Source organism: Babylonia areolata, chromosome 13 (assembly GCF_041734735.1).
Source record: "Babylonia areolata isolate BAREFJ2019XMU chromosome 13, ASM4173473v1, whole genome shotgun sequence".
Lineage (NCBI taxonomy): Eukaryota > Metazoa > Mollusca > Gastropoda > Neogastropoda > Buccinidae > Babylonia > Babylonia areolata.
In genome coordinates, this window is record NC_134888.1 from 12,398,926 (window position 1) to 12,419,265 (window position 20,340).

General features: G+C 41.3%; 1 protein-coding gene across 1 annotated transcript in view; it reads right to left on the minus strand.

Moving 5' to 3' along the window:
- Nucleotides 1-649: 649 nt before the first annotated feature.
- The window catches only part of LOC143289064 (putative serine protease K12H4.7), a 64,157-nt gene continuing 44,466 nt past the window's right edge, over nt 650-20,340 (minus strand). Inside the window, exon 9 of the mRNA XM_076597883.1 lies at nt 650-2,432. Within this exon, the coding sequence (XP_076453998.1) occupies nt 2,326-2,432 (107 nt within the window). The 3' untranslated portion in view covers nt 650-2,325. The remainder of the gene's footprint in view (nt 2,433-20,340) is intronic.

Sequence of the window (20,340 nt, forward strand, 5' to 3'; positions counted from 1 at the left end):
TTTTTGTGCCCATTCCAGAGGTGCAATATTTTAAACAAGGTGACTGGAAAGAACTGAATTTTTCCTATTTTTATGCCAAATTTGATGTCAACTGACAAAGTATTTGCAGAGAAAATGGCAATGTTAAAGTTTACCACGGACGCACAGACACACACACACACACACACAGACAACCAAACACCGGGTTAAAACATACTCACTTTGTTTACATAAGTGAGTCAAAGACACACCCCCAAAACCCCCCCACCAAAAATGGTTTTTGGCAATTTTCCATGAAACACGGTCACACAGAACACACTTAACCTATTTCACATTGGCTAAGGAGGACAGAAGCCAGCAACTTCAATGAAACACATGTGCAGTTTGTTGTTTTCATTCTGCAAGGAAGAGTCATGTTAGAGCAGTCACAGGCTTGCTTTCTTATACTGAATTTTTCCCTACTATGTTTACTAATATGTGCCTTTGACTTGGCTGCCACATTCTTTTTAGCACTCTGTGTCCTTCATTCGCCAATGCCATTTTGGCTGTGGCCAGGTACAAATGTGTACACACACACACACACACACACACACACACAGAGCAAAATATGAACAGAAAAGTATGCACAATCTTGAATCTAAAAGATAAATGAATATACTACACATTTAAAAATGTTTTATATACATCTATTTCATAATGAATAAGCCATGAACTTTGACACACAGTTCTTCACACTTCCTGAATGCTTTCCACAGCCAATATGAAACACAGAAAAATGAATACCAGTCAGAAGGAAACATTGTGACAACCAAACTGTCTTCAGGCAACTTTGTTCCCTTTCTTTGGCTGAGAGTGAAGCAGTCACACTGGCCGGTCAGTGATAACACCTGTGTCGCTGTGGAGATATGACCATGGAGGGGTTACATCCATCCAATCAAACACTTGAGATTCCCCTTCATAGCCTCTGGTAGTGCCAGTCGGTGAAAATTGGTGCTATAGGCGCATGTTTTTGCATGTTGGTACTGCTATGCCATGGGTGAAGATAATAAATTTCTCAAAGAAGACTCCAGTTATTATCTGAGTCATATGCATCTAGTAATGAAAGCTGGGGAGTTATCAAAATGAGCAAGTTGAATACATATTTAAAAAAAAAAAAATCATATTCTTCAATCTGGTGTAGTTAAGATATACAGAACCAGTTGAAGAGAAAGGACTCTATACTAAAGTGAATGTGGCCAAAAAGACCCTAATACAGAATCCATGTCAGTAAAAATCTGATCACGACTTGTCATTTCATTAGTATTTATCAGCTTTTCCTTGTTCTTCCATAGATTTGTCCTACATATCTGTCCACAGTTGTGCTCTGCACCTGAACAAGTATGCTTTATTTATTTTACTCTTAGCCATTTTGATCCTGATTTTGTACATGACAACAAACATTTCAAGAATAACTCAGAATTTCAAAATTGTTGATACTTTTTCTTTTCAAGCTCAAAACACTTCGGTGATGTATATTTCTTTCAGTTCAAGATGTGCAGTAAAATGTTTCAGAAACTACAGCCTAATCATAAGCTAAATACAGTTATCAGAAATCCTTCCAGACACAGTATCACCTGATGTTCAATTTGATCAAAAATACTCATACAAAACATGTGTATATAAAGCATGTACACAAACACACACACATACAAAAACACACACAAATGTAACTATACTCAATAAAATTAACTTTCCATCTATCTTTAACTGTCCAGTACTTTGTAGGCAGATTCATTCATGTGGGCTTTGCCTTTGAACTTCATGTAAAAATTTTCAATGATACTCATCGTCCTGAAAAAAGTTTTTCTCCCTTTTTAAAACTTTAACATTTTTTACTCGTCTCAAAGAAAATAAGAAATTTTTAGTCTGGCTGTAGTTCAGAAAGAATGTAGGATCAACAATAATCTTAAGACTTATGTAAAAATTTTCAATGATACTGAAAAAAGTTTTTCTTCCTTTTTAAAACTTACCTTTTTTTAATTTTTTTTTTTACTAGTCTCAAAGAAAATAAGAAATTTTTAGTCTGGCTGTAGTTCAGAAAGAAGGTAGGATCACCAATAATCTTAAGATACATATGCTAAATCTTTTTTTCTTTTTTTTTTTCTAAAAACACCACATAACTACAGAAGCTGTTTAAAAAAATTCACAAAGTTTTCATGAACAGATGAGCTTTTCTATAGTTTTAATCCCTATGTCATCAAGAGGGCAATCATCATTTTCCATTGGATAAAAAACAAACAGAAAACCAACAAAAAACTTCCATCCATCAGAAAAGAGACTGTATACATGACATGGAACATGACAGAATTATGCAATCCATTGTCCAATCAGCTTGCTGATGGTGGCTCGGGCTTTCACCAGACCTGCAGGGTCTGAGGAACTGGGGGGGTACATGTTGGCACAGTGAGCAGTTCCTGAAAGCATTGAAAGCAAAAACAATTGTCACATAAATCTACAACACTAATCATTTTGTGATAATGAAAATTTTGTTTTTTGTTTTTTTGCTGCAGTAAGAACTGCAACATAAATTCCACTTTTTACAGCTGACAGCATGGGCAAAGTGCCTCCAAGTATCAAAAAACTGTCCACTGATGGCTTGCATCATTTTTTCCTTCATCACAGCACAAAAAATCTCTGATTAGTTAACTTCATTTGTCTGTAGTATAAACTACTACCTAAATCAGTAAATGAGTATATGTCAATCAATAATGATTCACTGACTCAACTGCAAGGAAAGCATTCAGATAGGGGTTTGCCTCAAATGCAAAAAAGGTGTCTGAAACTTTGCCAAGCATTGTCAACATCCTAGTCAGAGGGTTACACAACTTTGCAGGCTGTACAAATGATTATGGATTGGGATGTCAATGGAGACAGATCTCTGTGGAAGTGGCCATTATTTATTGCTGCATATATACTTTGAAAATGTATTTTCTTTATTTTATGTTTTCTTTTTACATTTATATATATGCCTATATATATGCGGAACCACCGACATGGTGTTTGCTGCAAGGCAGCTGCAAGAGAAATGTCAGGAGCAAAATGCTGATCTGTTCTCCACCTATGTCGACCTCACTAAGGCCTTCGACACCGTGAGTAGAGAGGGACTTTGGAAGATCATGGCCAAGTACGGATGCCCTCGGAAATTTATTTCCTTGGTCAGCCAATTCCATGAAGGCATGCAAGCTCGAGTCCAGGACAATGGCGAAACATCTGCTCCTTTTGCTGTCACAAATGGTGTCAAGCAAGGCTGCGTCCTGGCTCCAACGCTGTTCAGCCTCATGTTTTCTGCAATGCTTACTGATGCCTTCAGAGATGGCGATGTTGGAATCGGCCTAAAGTACCGAACAGATGGCAAGTTGTTTAACCTCAGAAGGCTTCAAGCAAAAACGAAGGTCATGACAGACATCATCAGAGACTTTTTGTTTGCTGATGATTGTGCCCTCAACGCTGGATCTGAAGCTGACATGCAACTCAGCGTCGACAAGTTTGCCACTGCCAGCAGGAACTTCGGCCTTACCATCAGCACGAGGAAAACTGAAGTTCTCCATCAGCCAGCCCCAGGGAAACCCTACGTTGAGCCCAACATCACAGTCAACGGTCAGAGACTCAGTGCGGTGGAGCGGTTCACATACCTTGGCAGCACACTGTCACGAAATGCGACCATCGACGATGAAGTGAACGTCAGGATTGCAAGAGCAAGCGCAACTTTTGGCAGACTCAGTGCAAATGTCTGGAACAGAAGAGGCATTAGTCTTGAGACCAAGCTAAAGGTCTACAGAGCAGTAGTTCTCCCCACACTACTGTACGCCTGCGAAACTTGGACAGTGTACCAACGACATGCCAAGAAGCTGAACCACTTCCACACAACATGCCTCAGGAAGCTACTGAACATCAAGTGGCAAGACAGGACCCCAGACACAGAGGTGCTCGCAAAAGCCACCCTTCCCAGCATCTTCACCATCCTGATGCAGTCCCAGCTTTGCTGGGCTGGACACGTGGCGTGCATGCCAGACCATCGGCTGCCCAAAAGGCTCTTCTATGGCGAGCTGCAACAAGGGAAGAGATCACACGGAGGTCAGAAGAAGCGCTTCAGAGATACTCTGAAAGTCTCTCTTAAAGCGTTTGATATCAACCCTGACTCCTGGGAGGAATCTGCAGTGGACCGTGACAAATGGCGCGCTGCTGTGCACAAAGGCGCCAAGTTGTGCGAGGCCAACAGGACTGCAGCAGCTGTTCAGAAGAGGCAGGCCAGAAAGTCACGGGCAAACAAGCTCCCTGACAATGATATGCCTGTCTTTTTCTGCCCCAACTGTCAGCGAACATTTCGAGCGCAGATTGGACTATTCAGCCATCTGCGCATTCACAGATAGATTCATGAGCATCCTCCCCCCCACCCCACCACCACCCTCCCCCCATCCCCCAGCTGGATGACAACGATGGTCATCATCGATCTCGATGGACACACCACCACCATATATATGCCTATGAACAATGTTAAAAGAAAAAGACTGAAATAAAAGGAGTTGTAGAAGAGGCAAGCTGGAATGCACATCAGAAACTCCAGTTGGCCCAGTTACAACTTTGCTTGAGTGAGTGTCATCAAAGAGCTTCTCTCACTAGGGAGAAGTTCCCTGGTGTCTCAAAGCTGAGTATACAACTGACCTTTTGCATTGACTGAACCCACGTTTGTTGTCATCAGGACAGTTATTCACTTTCCTGTCTGCATGAGTTATCAAAGTTGTTATAAACTTATAGCCTTATTATTTTCATTTACAGGAAAACATACCACAAGCATGTCATTTCTAGCTGCAGTTTGTTTTCTTTTTTAACGTAATCTGCAGAGGTGGGAATATACTTTAGTATGCATAAAAATTGTTATCTCCACTTTGAAACACCTGAATAGTTCTCTGAAATCAAATTAATTAATTTGAAAATAAGTTCTCAAGAGTTATCATTTTCAGTGAAAAACGGAGTGAGCAGGGATGCACTTTATTCTCCACCCTCTTTTCCATTCTGTTTGCTGCAACGCTGATTGATGCATTCCGGGACTGTGACAAGGGGATATACATCCAGTTTCACTCAGATGGCAAACTCTTTAACTTTTGATGACTCCAGGCCAAGACTAAAGTATCTGAGGCCCTTCAGAGAGAGTTCCTCTTTGCTGATGACTGTGTACTGGCCCCACACTCCAATGAAGACATCCAGTGCATAACAGATTGCTTTGCAAGGGCCTGTCAACGCTTTGGACTTAAAATCAGTCTCGTTAAGACTGATGTCATGTTCTGGACTTCACCATTCAGAGCTGCCAGTGTTCCACCATCACCTGTTGTCATCAACAATACAGGGATCAAAACAGTGGATAAGTTTTCCTACTTGGACAGCACTGTAGCAGCAATGGATCTCTGGATGCAGAAGTGATGTTGCGTATCTTAAAGGCAAGCTCTGCCTTTGGCAGACTCTCGAAGAGACTGTGGCAAGACCATGGCATTAAATTAATTGTTCACAAAGGTCGCCATATAGAGCTGTGGTTCTGAGTGCTCTCCTCTACTGTTGTGAGACTTGGACCACATACACATCCAACAACTCTAATAGTTCCATCAACGATTCTTCCACAAGATCTGCAGCATCAATGGCAAGACAGAGTGTCCAACTTACAGCTCCTTAAGAAATGTGGCCTATCCAGCATTGAGTTTATACTCATCAAATGCAAGCTCCAATAGACAGGACACATTATCAGTATTGAGGACAGAATTCCAAAGGTGCTGCTCTATGGACAACTGAAGGAAGGACAATGTGATCAAGGAAGGCCTCTTAAGAGATACAAAGACACCTTGAAGGCCAACCTCAGAAGCTGCAACATTGACACTGCTTCCTGGGAAGATGTTGCCCTTGTAAGAACACAGTGGAAGCAACAGTATACCCAGGGCACTAAGACATTCGAGCACAAGAGCATTCGCCACCCAGGAAAAGAGGAATCAGAAAAAACGGGGCCCATCCTTGCAGGACTATTCCATGCAGCATCTGTGGACAACTTTGTGCCTCAAGAACTGGTCCTCATTCCCACTTGAGAACCCACATCAGCTGATGACCTGCCTGCCTACTCATCAGGTGGACATGACGGAAGAATCCATCATGCACAAAAATTTGTATCTCCAGTTTGAAATGCCTGAATAGTTCTCTGAAATAAAAATAATTTGAAAATAAGTCCTCAGGATCATCCTTTCCTTCACAAACATACACTTAATGTTCTGTGTCTCATATAGATTCAGTGCAATAATCTTTTCTTTTTCTTTTTTTTTTTTAATCCTTGAGTCCTCAAAATTTCCTGGTAAGAGGAGAGCATGTGTTTACAAATTTATCTGGCATTGAACAGGTTAAGATGATAAAACAGATAAAGGTAAATGGAGTTAAAAGGTAAAGTTTAACCAGTTGAGTGCCTATAAGATGTCCACTGATGTACTGCATATGTTCCGACTTTTCCTTCATTGGAGTTTGGTTCAGTTCACATAAACAGACTCTGAACAGTTAGTTTAATGTGTCTTGATTATAATAAAAATACTATCTAAATAAACACACATCAGGTAGAAGACCCCATTCTACCCAATAATGATTTGCTAACTGACCACGTGATTCGCGTGTGGAAAAGGGGGTTGCATCATATACAAAATAAGGCATTGAAAACTGTGTCCAGTAAAGGTGGTGGTTACAGTCAGCAAATTTACACAATTCTGAAAGCTGTGCTTGTGATTATGGAAAGCGAAAGTGATGGAGAAGGATCTCTCTTGTCTAATGATTGGTTTGAAAATGAAGGTGATTGTCAATGACAGTGATGAAACTGACAGCTCATTGGATGTAAGTCAGTCTTCATCCTCTCACTTGCGAAAGCTGTTGGCTGTCAAAAAGCTTGCCAGCTCTGTTTATGAGACCATGATTGACCTTTTACATTGACTATAACCACCTCTGTCATTGCTGGCACAGTGATTCACATACATGTCTACACAAAATGTGATTTGTTTCTACAAACTCATAGCTTGTTTTTATTTCTCCTACAGGTATAATCTGACAATAGGCATGCTATTTCTAGCTGTATTTTGTTTCTTTTCTTTATGGATGTCATTATGTAGAGGTGGAAATAGACTTTTTTTTTGTTGCACAACAATCATCATATTGACTTTGGGTGCCTGAACAGTTATCTACAATCAACCTAATTGGGGGTGGGGGGGGGGGGGGGGGGGGGAGCGAGCCCAGATGTTGAATCTACATTCATTTTCCTTAATAAAAATGTTTTCTTTCTTTATCTCCCATAGTTTTTGTACAATATTTTTTTTGGATTTATTACCCCTGAATCCTCAAAATTCCCTGGCAAGGGGAGAACACTTTTTAAAAATTTTCTTTATTGCAAAATTCTCTGGCACTCAACTGGCTAAAATACTGCATTCAATAAAGATGGCAAAGATCTGACAATAATGCAGTTACTGGTGTTTCGAATGTGTTACAAATTTGGTAAAGGGATCTATGAGGACACTGGGTGCATTTTCATGAGCTGTGCAGTTTTTTTTTGAGTTTCTGCCTTAGGTATATATGGAATCAGTGTGCAATGGGTATATGAGGATTACTCATTATGCTTTGCAATCTGGTTTATCAACAACAATTACAACCAATCTGCCTGTTTCAGTTTTTCAAAGGACCCCTCATCAGCCTGCATACATTTTTCATCCTCTCAAACCTGTTGTCCATGACACTTGACCTCAGGTAGATCCAATGACACCCTTGAAGAAAGCTTGGGCATCTTTGGCACTCTGAAACTGCTTTCCCTCTAACTGCCTCTTGACAGAAGGGAACAAAAATCAGTCACAGGGGGCTAAGTCATGGGAATATGGTGGGTGAGTGACCAGCTGAACATTTTTGCTGGCTAGAAAATCCAGAGTTGCAGCAGCTGCGTGTGTGCTGGCACTGTCACGATGGAGCAGTAGACCATGGATACCTGTTCATGAACGTGTTTGTACCATGCCTGGAAGACTTCAGTCAAAACAGTGGCTAACAAACCAGTCAACTGTCACAGTCTTTCTGTCCTTAAGCAGTGCGGTGGCAACATGGCTGCATTTCGCAAAGAAACATGCTATCATTTGTTTGAAATACTTCTGTTTCTTTTGAATTTCACAGGTGGGTTTTCATCTAGGAAGACCCACACCACCAACTGTTGCTTCGTCTTGGGGTCTTATTGGTATACCCAAATTTTGTCTCCTGCTACAATGTCCCAGACACAAGTAGACCTTCCTGTGTCAAATTTTCTTAGCATGTGGATGCACCAATCTACCGTACTCTGCTTCTGCTCCTCACTCATTCATGGGCATCCAATGGGCATGTTTCCTTACACCAAGGCAGTTGTGAAGAATGTGAGTGAGACTCCCCAGTGAAATCTTCATGATATCCTGCATTTCTTCTTAATTGAGGACAATACCCTAGATAAGTTTTCTGGGGGTAACAGTTGTTGCCATTCAACCACAATGGTCATCATCTTTCAATGTTGTCTGGCTACATGAACTGAACTGTCTGAACCACCTGAAAACTGTGGCTTTGGATGAAGAATGCTTTCTAAAACAGTGTTTTAAACTTGAAAACAGTTTGGCAAATAACTAAATCCTATTTGCTGGGAATTTAGCAAAAACAAAAACAAAAACGGTATGAATAGAAAGAATTATTCTGGATTCATTTTTTCACTTACACATATTCAAGTATATATTTTCTGAAAGGAAAATGAATGGAGAATCAAAAACAAAAAAAATGTTTTGTTATGATTAAATGAATACATGACCACAAGAATTTTTTTTTCTAAAATAAACAATTTGGAAGCATCATTTATTTCTCTATGCACCCCCTACACACCCACATGTGACATCCCCAACAAAGGAATGTCTATATCAAAATCGTCAGTCCACTGATCTAAAATTAGACAAACACACCACCATGCCCCCTGCCCCTCCCACTCTCCAGTCGAGCTCTGCTGAGCTCTTGGGGTCAAGAGGCTGATATTCCCCACATTCCTCTTCCAAAGAATCATCAGATCACAGTTCATTCATTCTAATTTTCATAAAGCAGTGCCTAAATCCATGTCACGGCATTCAATTTTGCTGCCACTTGGCTTGGAGTTGGATGAGGCACTGCCGTTTTGCTTTGATTGTATAGATAATGAGTTGTTGAACAAACACACTCCTTGGTGGCATTGGGAGTTTCCAAGTTATTATTAGAGTCAGGTGAATCTAAATCTACCAATATAATGATTCCCAAACAATATGAAAACATTCGCAAGATGAAAACCATTTGGGAATGGTTTATGTGGCAGTGGCAGGGGTGGCTTACGTGGCAGTCTAATGGTTAACCCTTTCCTTCTGATAACGGTAGGAGCCGGCATGCTCGCGCGCGCGCAGCGCCCCAATGCGTCCGGCGCCGGCTGCGTGTGTGTGGTACTTTTCCATCATGTACTGACGCCGTGACTATGCTCAACAGGCACTAAAAGTTGGTGGAAAGTTTCCTTCTATAGTCCAATAATCTGGCATCGCTATTTTTGAATGCTAGCACCACTTCCATTCACAAAGAAAGGAGGGGAACTGCGTGTGGAGAGTTGTGAATGAAACTGACCGGTTTTCACAATGGCGTCGTCTGCATGCACCAGTGAGTTCGAGGATTATTCAGCGGAGGAATTAGGTCTTATATTAGAAGTGTCAAAATATGATCAGATTGAAGAGTGTGAAGAATTAGAAGAAGATTCTGATGTACATTTAGGTTCCGATCAAGAAGAAAGTGGTGAAAGTGATCCCGAGGACAATGTGCCACTCGCCGCTCTGCAAACCACGTGGCGACCGGCTACTCAGCCTACCAACGTGGCCACATTCCAGCAGCCGACAGGCCCTGCGCATTCACTGCCAAGCACTGCCACCCCTCTGGATTATTTCTTTTTGTTTATACCCATCACATTTTTTCAGGTTGCAGCAGAAGAGACTAACAGGTATGCCCGACAAAAACAAGCAGCCCGGGGCACACCTGACCCCCTTTGGTACGAAACAACACCTGATGAAATGCGGGCCTATCTCTCTGTGCTGATCATGATGGGGATCAATCGTCTGCCACGTTTGTGGTGCTACTGGTCAACCGACCCTCGCTTCAGGAATAACTGGATCAGCAGTGTCATGCCCAAAACACGGTTTTTCAAAATCAACCAGTACTTTCATCTGCGCGACACATCGAACACACCTGCACGTGATCACCCCGACTATGACCCCTTGTACAAGGTGAGAAATTTCATCAACATGATTCTTCCTTTGTTCCGGACCAACTACCATCCAGGTCGTGAACTAAGTATTGATGAGGCAATGATCGGGTACAAGGGTCGGATATTTTTCAAGCAGTACATGCCAGCCAAGCCAACCAAATGGGGCATCAAGGTGTGGGAGATGTGTGACGCCAGGACAGGGTACTGCGTTGCATTTGATATTTACACCGGCCGTGCAAGTCGCAGAGACACCACCATCAGTCTTGGACATGAAGTCGTTCACATGTTGGCATCACCTTTCTACCATCAAAACAGGCACCTGCACTGGCAGACAGGAGACAGATCATCTCAGGTAGGCCGCAGCTTCATTTCACAACACTAACGTGCATATGCATCGAATAACTGCATGTTGGTGTGCTGTATTAGAATTGTCACCATCGCATGTGACATATTTGGTGACATTTTGGTGACAGAGACACGACCTTTCACATCTAGACAAACAGAATCTCGCTCACATGACAGAACAAAGCCTCATGACCATACCTGCCGAATTTCATGACTCTAGAGGTTTATTCTTGGTTGTGGTGAAGCGTGAACTATACACACCCATTTTGAGGCTAAATTCACCAAAAGAATCCGAAATCTAGGGGAGTTTGGCCTCAGAGAATCCGAATGCAAGAGGGTTAAGCCCTGTCAAGCAGTGAGCCAGAAAGTTTGCAAGCTGCATGTTACAAAGGCTGGAAGGCAGGACCTTGTGTCCTGTACATTACTCAAGCCACTGGCGCCTGCAGAAGTCATACACAGACTCTGTTCCCAACCTCTTTAAACCAGAAACCAATGACAAGGTTTGAGGCGGTACCCCAATCAGTCAATGAAAAGGGCCAGAAGAACAGAGGCTGTAAGCTTCAAGTGTGGTGAAGGCAACATGGACTGCACAGAATCCACACATGCAGGTGAAGTGACTGGGGGTTTGAATGGGGGGTCCTTGAAAAGGACTATGTCAGCAGATCTCGTTTAACTTTGAATTCAAGAGGAGGAATGTTGAGAGAGAACCAGTACGTCTGGATACTAAGGTTGGGCCAGCTACTTGTGCATAATCTGATCAGGATGAGGTGTGGGTGTTCCAGCCTGGGTTTCTGAGCCACTTTGGAAAGGATCTGAAAGGGGGGGGGGAAGCGTAAACAATTAAGTTGCTCCAATCTAAGCATCCACTGCCCAGGCTTCTGGGTCAGAGACTCGTGAGACATAATCGAGAGTCTTCATCACAAAGAGGTCCTCCACAGTTCCAACACCCCTTGAAGGGTGACCTTGTCAAGGGTCCACTCCATCTAAAGGGCACTGTAGAATCTGCTGAGGGCATGGGCCAAGATGATGGCCTTGCCTGCTATGTGTCTTGCTGAGAATGATGCCAATGGAGAAAGGCCTTGTCCCATAGGGAGAGGTTCACCAGGAGCACCACCTCATTCACATAACATGCCACTGTTGTGTTGTCCATGAACAAATGGATGGAAATGATGGAGGAATGGAAAAGAGCCTTGTGAACTGCTTCAAGTTCCAGAACATTGATATTCCACTTGCATTTCTCTGAGGACTGAGTCCCTGCCAAATGGTGTGTGTCCATGTGTGCTCCCCAACTCATGGTAGATACATCTGTGAAGAGTAATACTCTGATCTGCTCATAAATGACATGGCAATGTATTCAACATGTGAAAAATTTGTCAGTTTTTACAATAGAGAGACATTCCCAGTCAGTGTGATATGTGTGAAGCCCTGAATTCAAACATACTCTTTACACAATAACTTTTTCCTCATCTCATCATAAATGCTAACACATCCAGGTCCCAAATACATTAAGGTAAAATCACAATGGCAGTGTGATTTACAACATAAAAAAGCCAAAGTTCAGTGCGAACACAGCTAAGGTCAGCATGGAAGTGTTGGCAGAGTGCTCAAAGTACCAGCCAGTGCCAGGCAGGTGGTGCTATGGTGGAAGTCAGCACTTGCTTATTTTACTCACTGAGAGGAAAGACTGCTTAAGTGTTTGTGCAACTAAGCATTGAGCTTTAAGCCAGACCCAGCAGCTATGTAGGGAGGCTGTCATATACAGCATATCGAATCTCATCCCAAAGAATGTCAAATGACTAACTCAGGGAGAGGTCACACTTTTCCTCATTCATGATGTACCCAAACTGAGAGAACAGATCCAGCCTCCTGGAGGTGGGAATCTTGCATAGGACCTGCAACTAGGCCAAGATAAGTCAGTTATCCAAGTGCACAAAGAGAGAAATGGATGCTGACCTGACCAAAGATTCCAATTCTCTCAACACCCTGATGAAAAGGAAAGGAGTTGGGGAAAGACTGAATGGAATGACAGAGAACTGGAAGACTTTGTCCCTCCACATGAACCTCAAGTACCGGCGGTACACCTGGTGACTGAGAATCTGGAAGCAAGAAACCCTGAAGCTCTTCGTCTTTATGTACATATCTGATTTGACCTTGGTGAGAAATTTGTGGGGGGAGACAAATTCAGAATGAGTTGCCAACCAACTGAGTTCTTTGGAATCACAAACAGTGAGCACTGGCCATAAACTCTGGACCATAGTCTGCAAGTTTAAATACAGTACCCTTGAGTAGCTGTTAGCAGATCACCACCCCCCAAATGTGTTCCTGCTCCTCTGTGCAGGGCACATTATGAGGAGGAGAGTCTTGGAGGAGGGTGGTCCTCTGCCCATGGCAGCAGGTATCACAATTATAGTACCGACACAATCCAGTCCCATGTCATGCCACTGATGAGTCCGACTGGAGATACTGCAATGAAGGTTCCACCTCCCTATAAGCTGCGTGATCTGGAGTGTACAAAGACCAGACTGCCACCTCCCAAGACTCCCAAGTGGGGAGGCAATTGGACAACAAAAGGGTCGTCTACTACATACTCCTCTCTGTCCCTCAGCTAATACTGCTGGGGGTAATGGGGAGGTGAGAAGATGGAGAGTGGGTTCGTGTGCCTCACCTCTCACTAGGTGCATCCTCTTTCTAGAATCAGTGGTCCCATATGGCTCAGGAGCCTGAAAGTGTAATCATAGACCTCACCTCCCCACACAACTCCTGGACTCACAGGTGTCAGGGGAGGGGGGCAGGAAAACAAGGATCACATGTCCAGCATCTTTTACCATGATGACACTGGGATACTCTGATCTGGGGTGGGTTGATGAGAGGTGTCAACTCAAGGCCAGAGCTTTCTCCCCCACAGAAGGAAGTTGTGGACGTGACTAGGCATGGGAGGTGGGAATGGAGCAAGCCTTGCGACCACTGAGAGCAGTCCCAGTGCAGCACTGTGCATAAAGGGTATCACAAATTCCCCTTGAGAGGAAATGTCCTACCCCACCCTGGCAGTGGCAACAATATGGACATAACCCCACCTAAACCCCCCTCCAAGTGGAATGACTTGTACAGGAGAAGGATCAAACCCTCCTTCCACAATTTGCCTCCAGAGAGCCATCGCCCCAGTCATAAATGGAGAAAACACACTCCAGGCCTGAGTCAGTAACATGAAGTGAAACCAATCCAGTCTCTCCGGTTCAGCCATCGCAGGGTGGAGTGCAAATGAAGCATGATTATCAGTACATTGTAAGTCAGAGCCCATGCTTTGAACCCAAGCAGAGAAAGGATAGAGAGAAAATTCAGATAGAGCAAGATATAAAGAAAAAAGAAGAAAAAAAAGTAGAGACTTGAAGGCAAACGAGTTGCAAAATCAAAGTGAACATCAGTACTGATGCAAAGGATGTAAAAGAACACCATGGATAAACAAACAAGTAACAGAAAAAGCTTAAAAGCCAGGAAGAGGTTCAGGTGAGACAGAGCAAAACTTGGTAGACTTTTGAATGTCCATTCAACCATCAGCATGGCTATTCATCAGTGAATGAAGGGAACTGCACTGTCCGACTGATCAGATGAAAGGCATGGCAGAGGAATCTTATTACTGTTAGCTGCAAAATTGGTCAGCACATCAACCTGATAGGCTTAGTTTGCATCAGTTTGACATGGCACAGTATATGACACCAAATGTACATATAAAGCTATAACAAAACAAGAGAAGCATGGCCTTCAAGACTCTCTTTTGCCAATAAAGAATCATGAGCAAAAATAAAATAGAAAAAAAAGTTTTAAAAGTTTCTAGCATCCAAAATTAATATTTAAACTGATGATTTTTAGTAAGTTAAATTGATTACAGTTACTGTATTCAAAATGAAAACACCATCTAAATCATGTTATCTTAATGTATCTGGATTATTTTTGCTATTGCCTCAGGCACACAGCCAACATGTTGCTGTTTTCTCCAGATCTGCACAGACCAATGTACGCTACTGAACATGAAAGGTGCACTCCATTCAATGATTTAAAATGTTCATTCTAGTTAATTCAGTACCCACTTAAAATTATCCATATGCAGTAAACACTTTGATAGTGCAGTTAGCGACATTCTGTGTATTTCTTTTCTTTTAACCTCTTCAGTGCCCTGTGACATGATATATATATCATTTTTATCATTTTTTGTTCAAACAGGAACTCCTTTTGCTAAGCATGGAAGTTATATTTCTGGTGTATGTCTTTGGTGCAGCTAGTAAAAAAGGGAAATTAATCTGAAATTAATGCTAGGGGGGTTAATTTGCTTTAAACTGATCTTTCTCATCTTAACCCCTAGGCTGCCTATATGATGAGATAACTCATCATGGCAAGTATGCATGCTTTGCTGCCACAATGACGAGATAACTCTTCATCGAAATATTCTGACTTTTCCCTGGTTTGCATTCACTTCGTTGACAAAAATAGTGGTAGCTTTAGCCTGGGGAATCTCTCTAGATTCTATTCATAGCTAGATACACCATCTACAACACGAGGCAGTCCTTTATTTGAATGTTTTGGTTGGGTTACTGTCCCAGTGTTTGCCTGGCTCCTCTCCTCGCTTGCTCAACAAAATGTCGGACTGACGCCGTGCTCAAGACATGCGATCGTGACGAACTAAATCAACCAAGATTTCTTTCTTCAGCTGATACTCAGAAAGAATTGAAGCGTAAATTCGAAGGAGAAGACAGTGATGAACATTTATAGGACGATTTGATAGAAAATAAAGGGAGCAATCAAGAGAGTGGCCAAGATGCGACTATCAGTGAGTGATGCCGGCTGTACAGATGTTAGCAGACGACAGAACATGACCAAATTATTAGCAGGACACAGTATGAGCGAAATTCTTGGTACTCGGCCAACGCGATCTGATCAGAACTGGATAAAGTGACCATGTGAGAGGGTTGAAGAAGAGGGGGGAGGAGACTGAGGGGGCGTGGCCTCACATGCATATTATCACTTGGAGAAGTCACAATGCATCTGTGTATCTATCTCTTAAAAAAATATATTGTGGTTGTTCTAGTATGATTTTGTGTTTGCAGATATCCACTTGTCCAGAAAATATATTTTTGTGCAAATTACCTGACTAATGTTTGTAATGAACAAGTTGAAAATGTGACAAAAACAAAACACTGATTTCAAAACAACAGCATGTCACTAAAAACATATAAAATGGGAAAACAGCACGTATTTTGTATTCTTTATTCATTTACCTTTCAGAAAATATATGCTTTTATGGGTCTTTCTGCAATAACAAAGCGCACAGAATTTTTGGAAAATTTATACCCGTTTTTTGGGAAAAACCCTGGCAAATAGATTTCACTTAAATTTTATTTTCCTGGCAGCAAAAGGGTTAAACATTACATTTTGAAATTATACTCAATTCATAAAAAGCTTGTGTGTTTTACTCTCAGTGTACAGGGCTTTCACTATATTCATTCGCCCAAGTGGTCCTTTCGGAAAATACTAAAATCAATACTACGAATGGACTTTATAGATCTATTGGCTGAGCTCTGAAGGTCATGGGCAAAAATCAATTGCGTACACATATTTATTCATGTTCAAAGCGCGTGCTCATATTCCTCGCGAATGCAAAGGACGCCATTTTGTTTCAAGTTGTTGACCTGCCCGTTCAATCCTACATTCAATCGACAATACACAGTAACATGTGATGGAAAGTTGGAGAAGGAGACCGTTAAATATTTATTCAGAGAAAGATTTGTGAACGCCCCATCACTTACTGGATTATGCCCCAAACTGCCATAAAAATATCAACAAACTCAGTCGGAATTCACAGTTTAAAATAACAAACCATGTGAGTTAATTCCCTTGATGAAACGTAAAAATTTCCAGTCTTGACTTTTCTCAAAATGAAGTCCTTTTCACTTCATACGACGTTTAGAAGTACTTGTACTTGGCTCTACATGTTATTAGTTTAACAAAATACTCCATTTTCATATCCACTTTAAAACTATAAAACTAGAATGAACATAAAAGAGAAACTGAATTGACCGTGTCGTACAACATTCCTGGCAGGTGTAACTAGACTTGTGCATCTATCTAGATCCAGAGAAAATGGCTAAATGTTGCAGTGTTATTGAGGCGATAGCCACATCTCCTTTATCGCGGACTTAAAATGAATTTTTAATTGCCTTTAAAGATTTTTTGAATGCCCAAGATACACCAGAATAATATGATTTAAACAGTGTTCTCACTGTGAATACCGCAATCGATTTATTGCCCTTAAAAAAGCATGTTTAAATATTAAATTTTTGAACGTCACTTAAGGAGCCATGATAGTGTATTCAGTAAGACAGTTTCTTCTCACCCGAACACGCGGGGTTCGAATCTGCCTTCACAGCTTTTCTTTCTTTTCTTTTTTTTACCCGAAGCTTTATAATAAGAAATACAGAACACATTTTAATGATTAGATTTTTTTTAAAATGTATCACAAGTGAGTCTTGAAGGCCTTGCCTCTCTTGTTTATTTTCGTTATTATTTATTGTTTTATTTTTTATGCACCTCCCCCCCCCCCCCCCGGCCCCCCCCCGGGCCCCCCCTGCCCCCCACCCAAACCCCCTCTCTCTGTCTTTTTTTTTCCCAACTACTTTTGATAAAGTTATTCAGTAAGTTAGGTTTTAAGGAACTTATTTTTTGATATTAGAAGAAACTAGACAATTGCAATTCTTTAGGCTCTGGGCGAAACCTGGCAGTAGTGAATTTGTATCACAACATGTACGTCATGGTGTGCTTGCGTCATAAAAGCTGCATAAGAGTGAGCCCGGTAACATGTAAACAACTTATCCCTTGAGGAAGGAATGTGATCGTTTCGAAAATTTGGAATATTTGACAGATTGATGTGTTTTCCTTTTTTCTTTTCTCTCTCTCTCTTTCTCTCTCTCTCTCTCTCTCTCTCTCTCTCTATATATATATATATATAGAAACATATGTCAAGAAAAATGCTTCCCTATTTTCCCTTTGACATACATATATGTGTCCACGTAGTTTCAGGATTTTTTATAATTAAAGTTATTGTGTCCCAATACCACCAGTCAGGAAGCTTGATATGTCTGCTTTCATTATCCACTAGCAGCAACAGCCAATCACACTTTGGGTGGTAATTACTGGATATTATTGTCAGTACCTCTCTCAGAAAATTTCAAGCTTGTGGACGGCAAAGCACAATCCGGCTTTAATAGCTTGAAACAGCATTGTTTGCAAACACTCTTTGTGATTTTGTCACCAAAGACATTATAGAAGCTTTACAAGTCATTAACCCTTTCGCTGCCAGGAAAATAAAATTTAACTGAAATCTATTTGCCAGGGTTTTTTCACAAAAAACGGGTATAAATTTTCCAAAAATTCTGTGCTCTTTGTTACTGGAGAAAGACCCATAAAAGTATATATTTTCTGAAAGGTAAATGAATAAAGAATACAAAACACATGATGTTTTTCCATTTTCTGTATTTTTAGTGACATGCTGTTGTTTTGAAATCAGTGTTTTGTTTTTGGTCACATTTTCAACTTGTTCATTACAAACATTAGTCAGGTAATTTGCACAAAAACATCATATTTTCTGGACAAATGGATATCTGCAAACACAAAATCATACTAGAACAACCACAATATATATATATATTTTTTTAAGAGATAGATACACAATACATTGTGACTTCTCCAAGTGATAAGATGGATGTGAGGCCACGCCCCCTCAGTCTCCACCCCTCTCCTCTTCACCCCTCTCACACGGTCACTTGATTCAGTTCTCATCAGACCGCACTGGCTGCGTGCCAAGAATACCGCTCTGCTGCTAATTCGGTCGTTCTGTTGACTGCTAACATCTGTACGGCCGGCATCACTCACTGATAGTCGCAACTTGGCCACTCTCTTGATTGCTCCCTTTATTTTCTATCAGATTGTCCTATAAATGTTCATCACTATCTTCTCCTTCGAATTTACGCTTCAATTCTTTCTGAGCATCAGCTAAAGAAAGAAATCTTGGTTGATTTAGTTCATCACGATCGCATGTCTTGAGCACGGCGTCAGTCCGACATTTTGTTGAGCGAGTGAGGAGAGAAGTCAGGCAGACACTTGGACAGTGACCCAACCAAAACGTTCAAATAAAGGACTGCTTCATGACGTAGATGGGGCTTCTAGCTATGAATAGAATCTTGAGAGATTCCCCAGGCTAAAGCTACCACTATTTTTGTCAACGAAGTGAATGCAAACCAGGGAAAAATCAGAATATTTCGATGACGAGTTATCTCATCATTGTGGCAGCGAAGCATACATGCTTGCCATGACGAGTTATCTCGTCATGCAGGCAGCCTAGGGGTTAAAGACTAGCAGTTAGAGCTTCTGGTGACATCATCTTGTCAGATGATTTGCTTGAGATGAATGAGAGTGATGATTTGCAGAAAGGGTAAAGGGTGGGGGAATATTAAGAGTACCGTAAAGTTTGGTCTATTGAGCGCACTGGTATATAAGCCGCACCCACTAAATTTTGGAAAAAATTTAACTTTATACATACATAAGCCGTACCGGTTTATAAGCCGCACTTATTTCCGGTACCGGAACACATACTGATATGACAGAAAAGCTGTTGATACTGTAGGTTATGAAATAAACACAAGCGGGAACAACACAAAGAAAAGCAAGCGAAAATACTGCTAGTGCCATAAAAAAATAAATAAAATAAACACAACGAAAATAAGATCCATAATTTAGGGATAGTCACATTTATTCAACGTCATCCTGCTCACTGAATCCACTAAAATCTTCGTCTTCAGTGTCCGAGTTGAAGAGAATCAGCACAGCTTCCTCCGCCATCTTGTCACTAACTTCAGCCTCGCTTTCACTTCATGAACATGAAGGTGGAGGTCGCTGCTGGTTCGTCGCTTGCACTGTCGTCTGCTAGGTCGATCGCCTTCAATTTGAAGGCTGCATCATAGGCATAACGTCGTGTTTTCGGCATGATGAGGGTGTACGCTTGAGCAGAGTAGAACTGAATGCTGATCTGAAGGCTTTAATGTGTGCGGATTTGATTTATAAATCCTGAAGCTCATCCAAAAATTCATGGACAGAAATCATGATTTTGGTGAGTTGAAGGGCAGCTAAGAATAGACGAGAATGTGACACTCCCGGGATCCTTAAAATCCGCAAATAAGCCGAATCACTGTATAAGCCGCAGAGGTTGAAGCTGGGGTAAAAAGTCGCGGCTTATAGACCAAACTTTACGGTATGTGAAATTGTTTTCTCACATTTATGGTTTACTCATTGATAATCAGTGTATTAAGTAGCTTCTTTAAACTATCAGAAATTGATAGGCTGTTCATATTCCTTTCAGAAAAGTATGGGTTTTGTATACATTCCTGCAGTAGTTTACATGCTAGAATTAAAAAGCAACAACAAAAAACAAACAAAACAACAAAAAAACAACAACAAAAAAACGATTCACAAATAAAAACCACCTGGCAAATAGGAAGCACAAGCTATATCAATTTCTGGCACTGAAGAGGATAATTGCGAACAAGAAAATAATGTCATGCTGTCTTCAAATCCAAACATTCAGACAACTAACTGGGAAGAGCCCAATAAATTTTCTGGATATTAAGCCTCAACAAAATAAGCTGTTCATGATCCAGAAATAA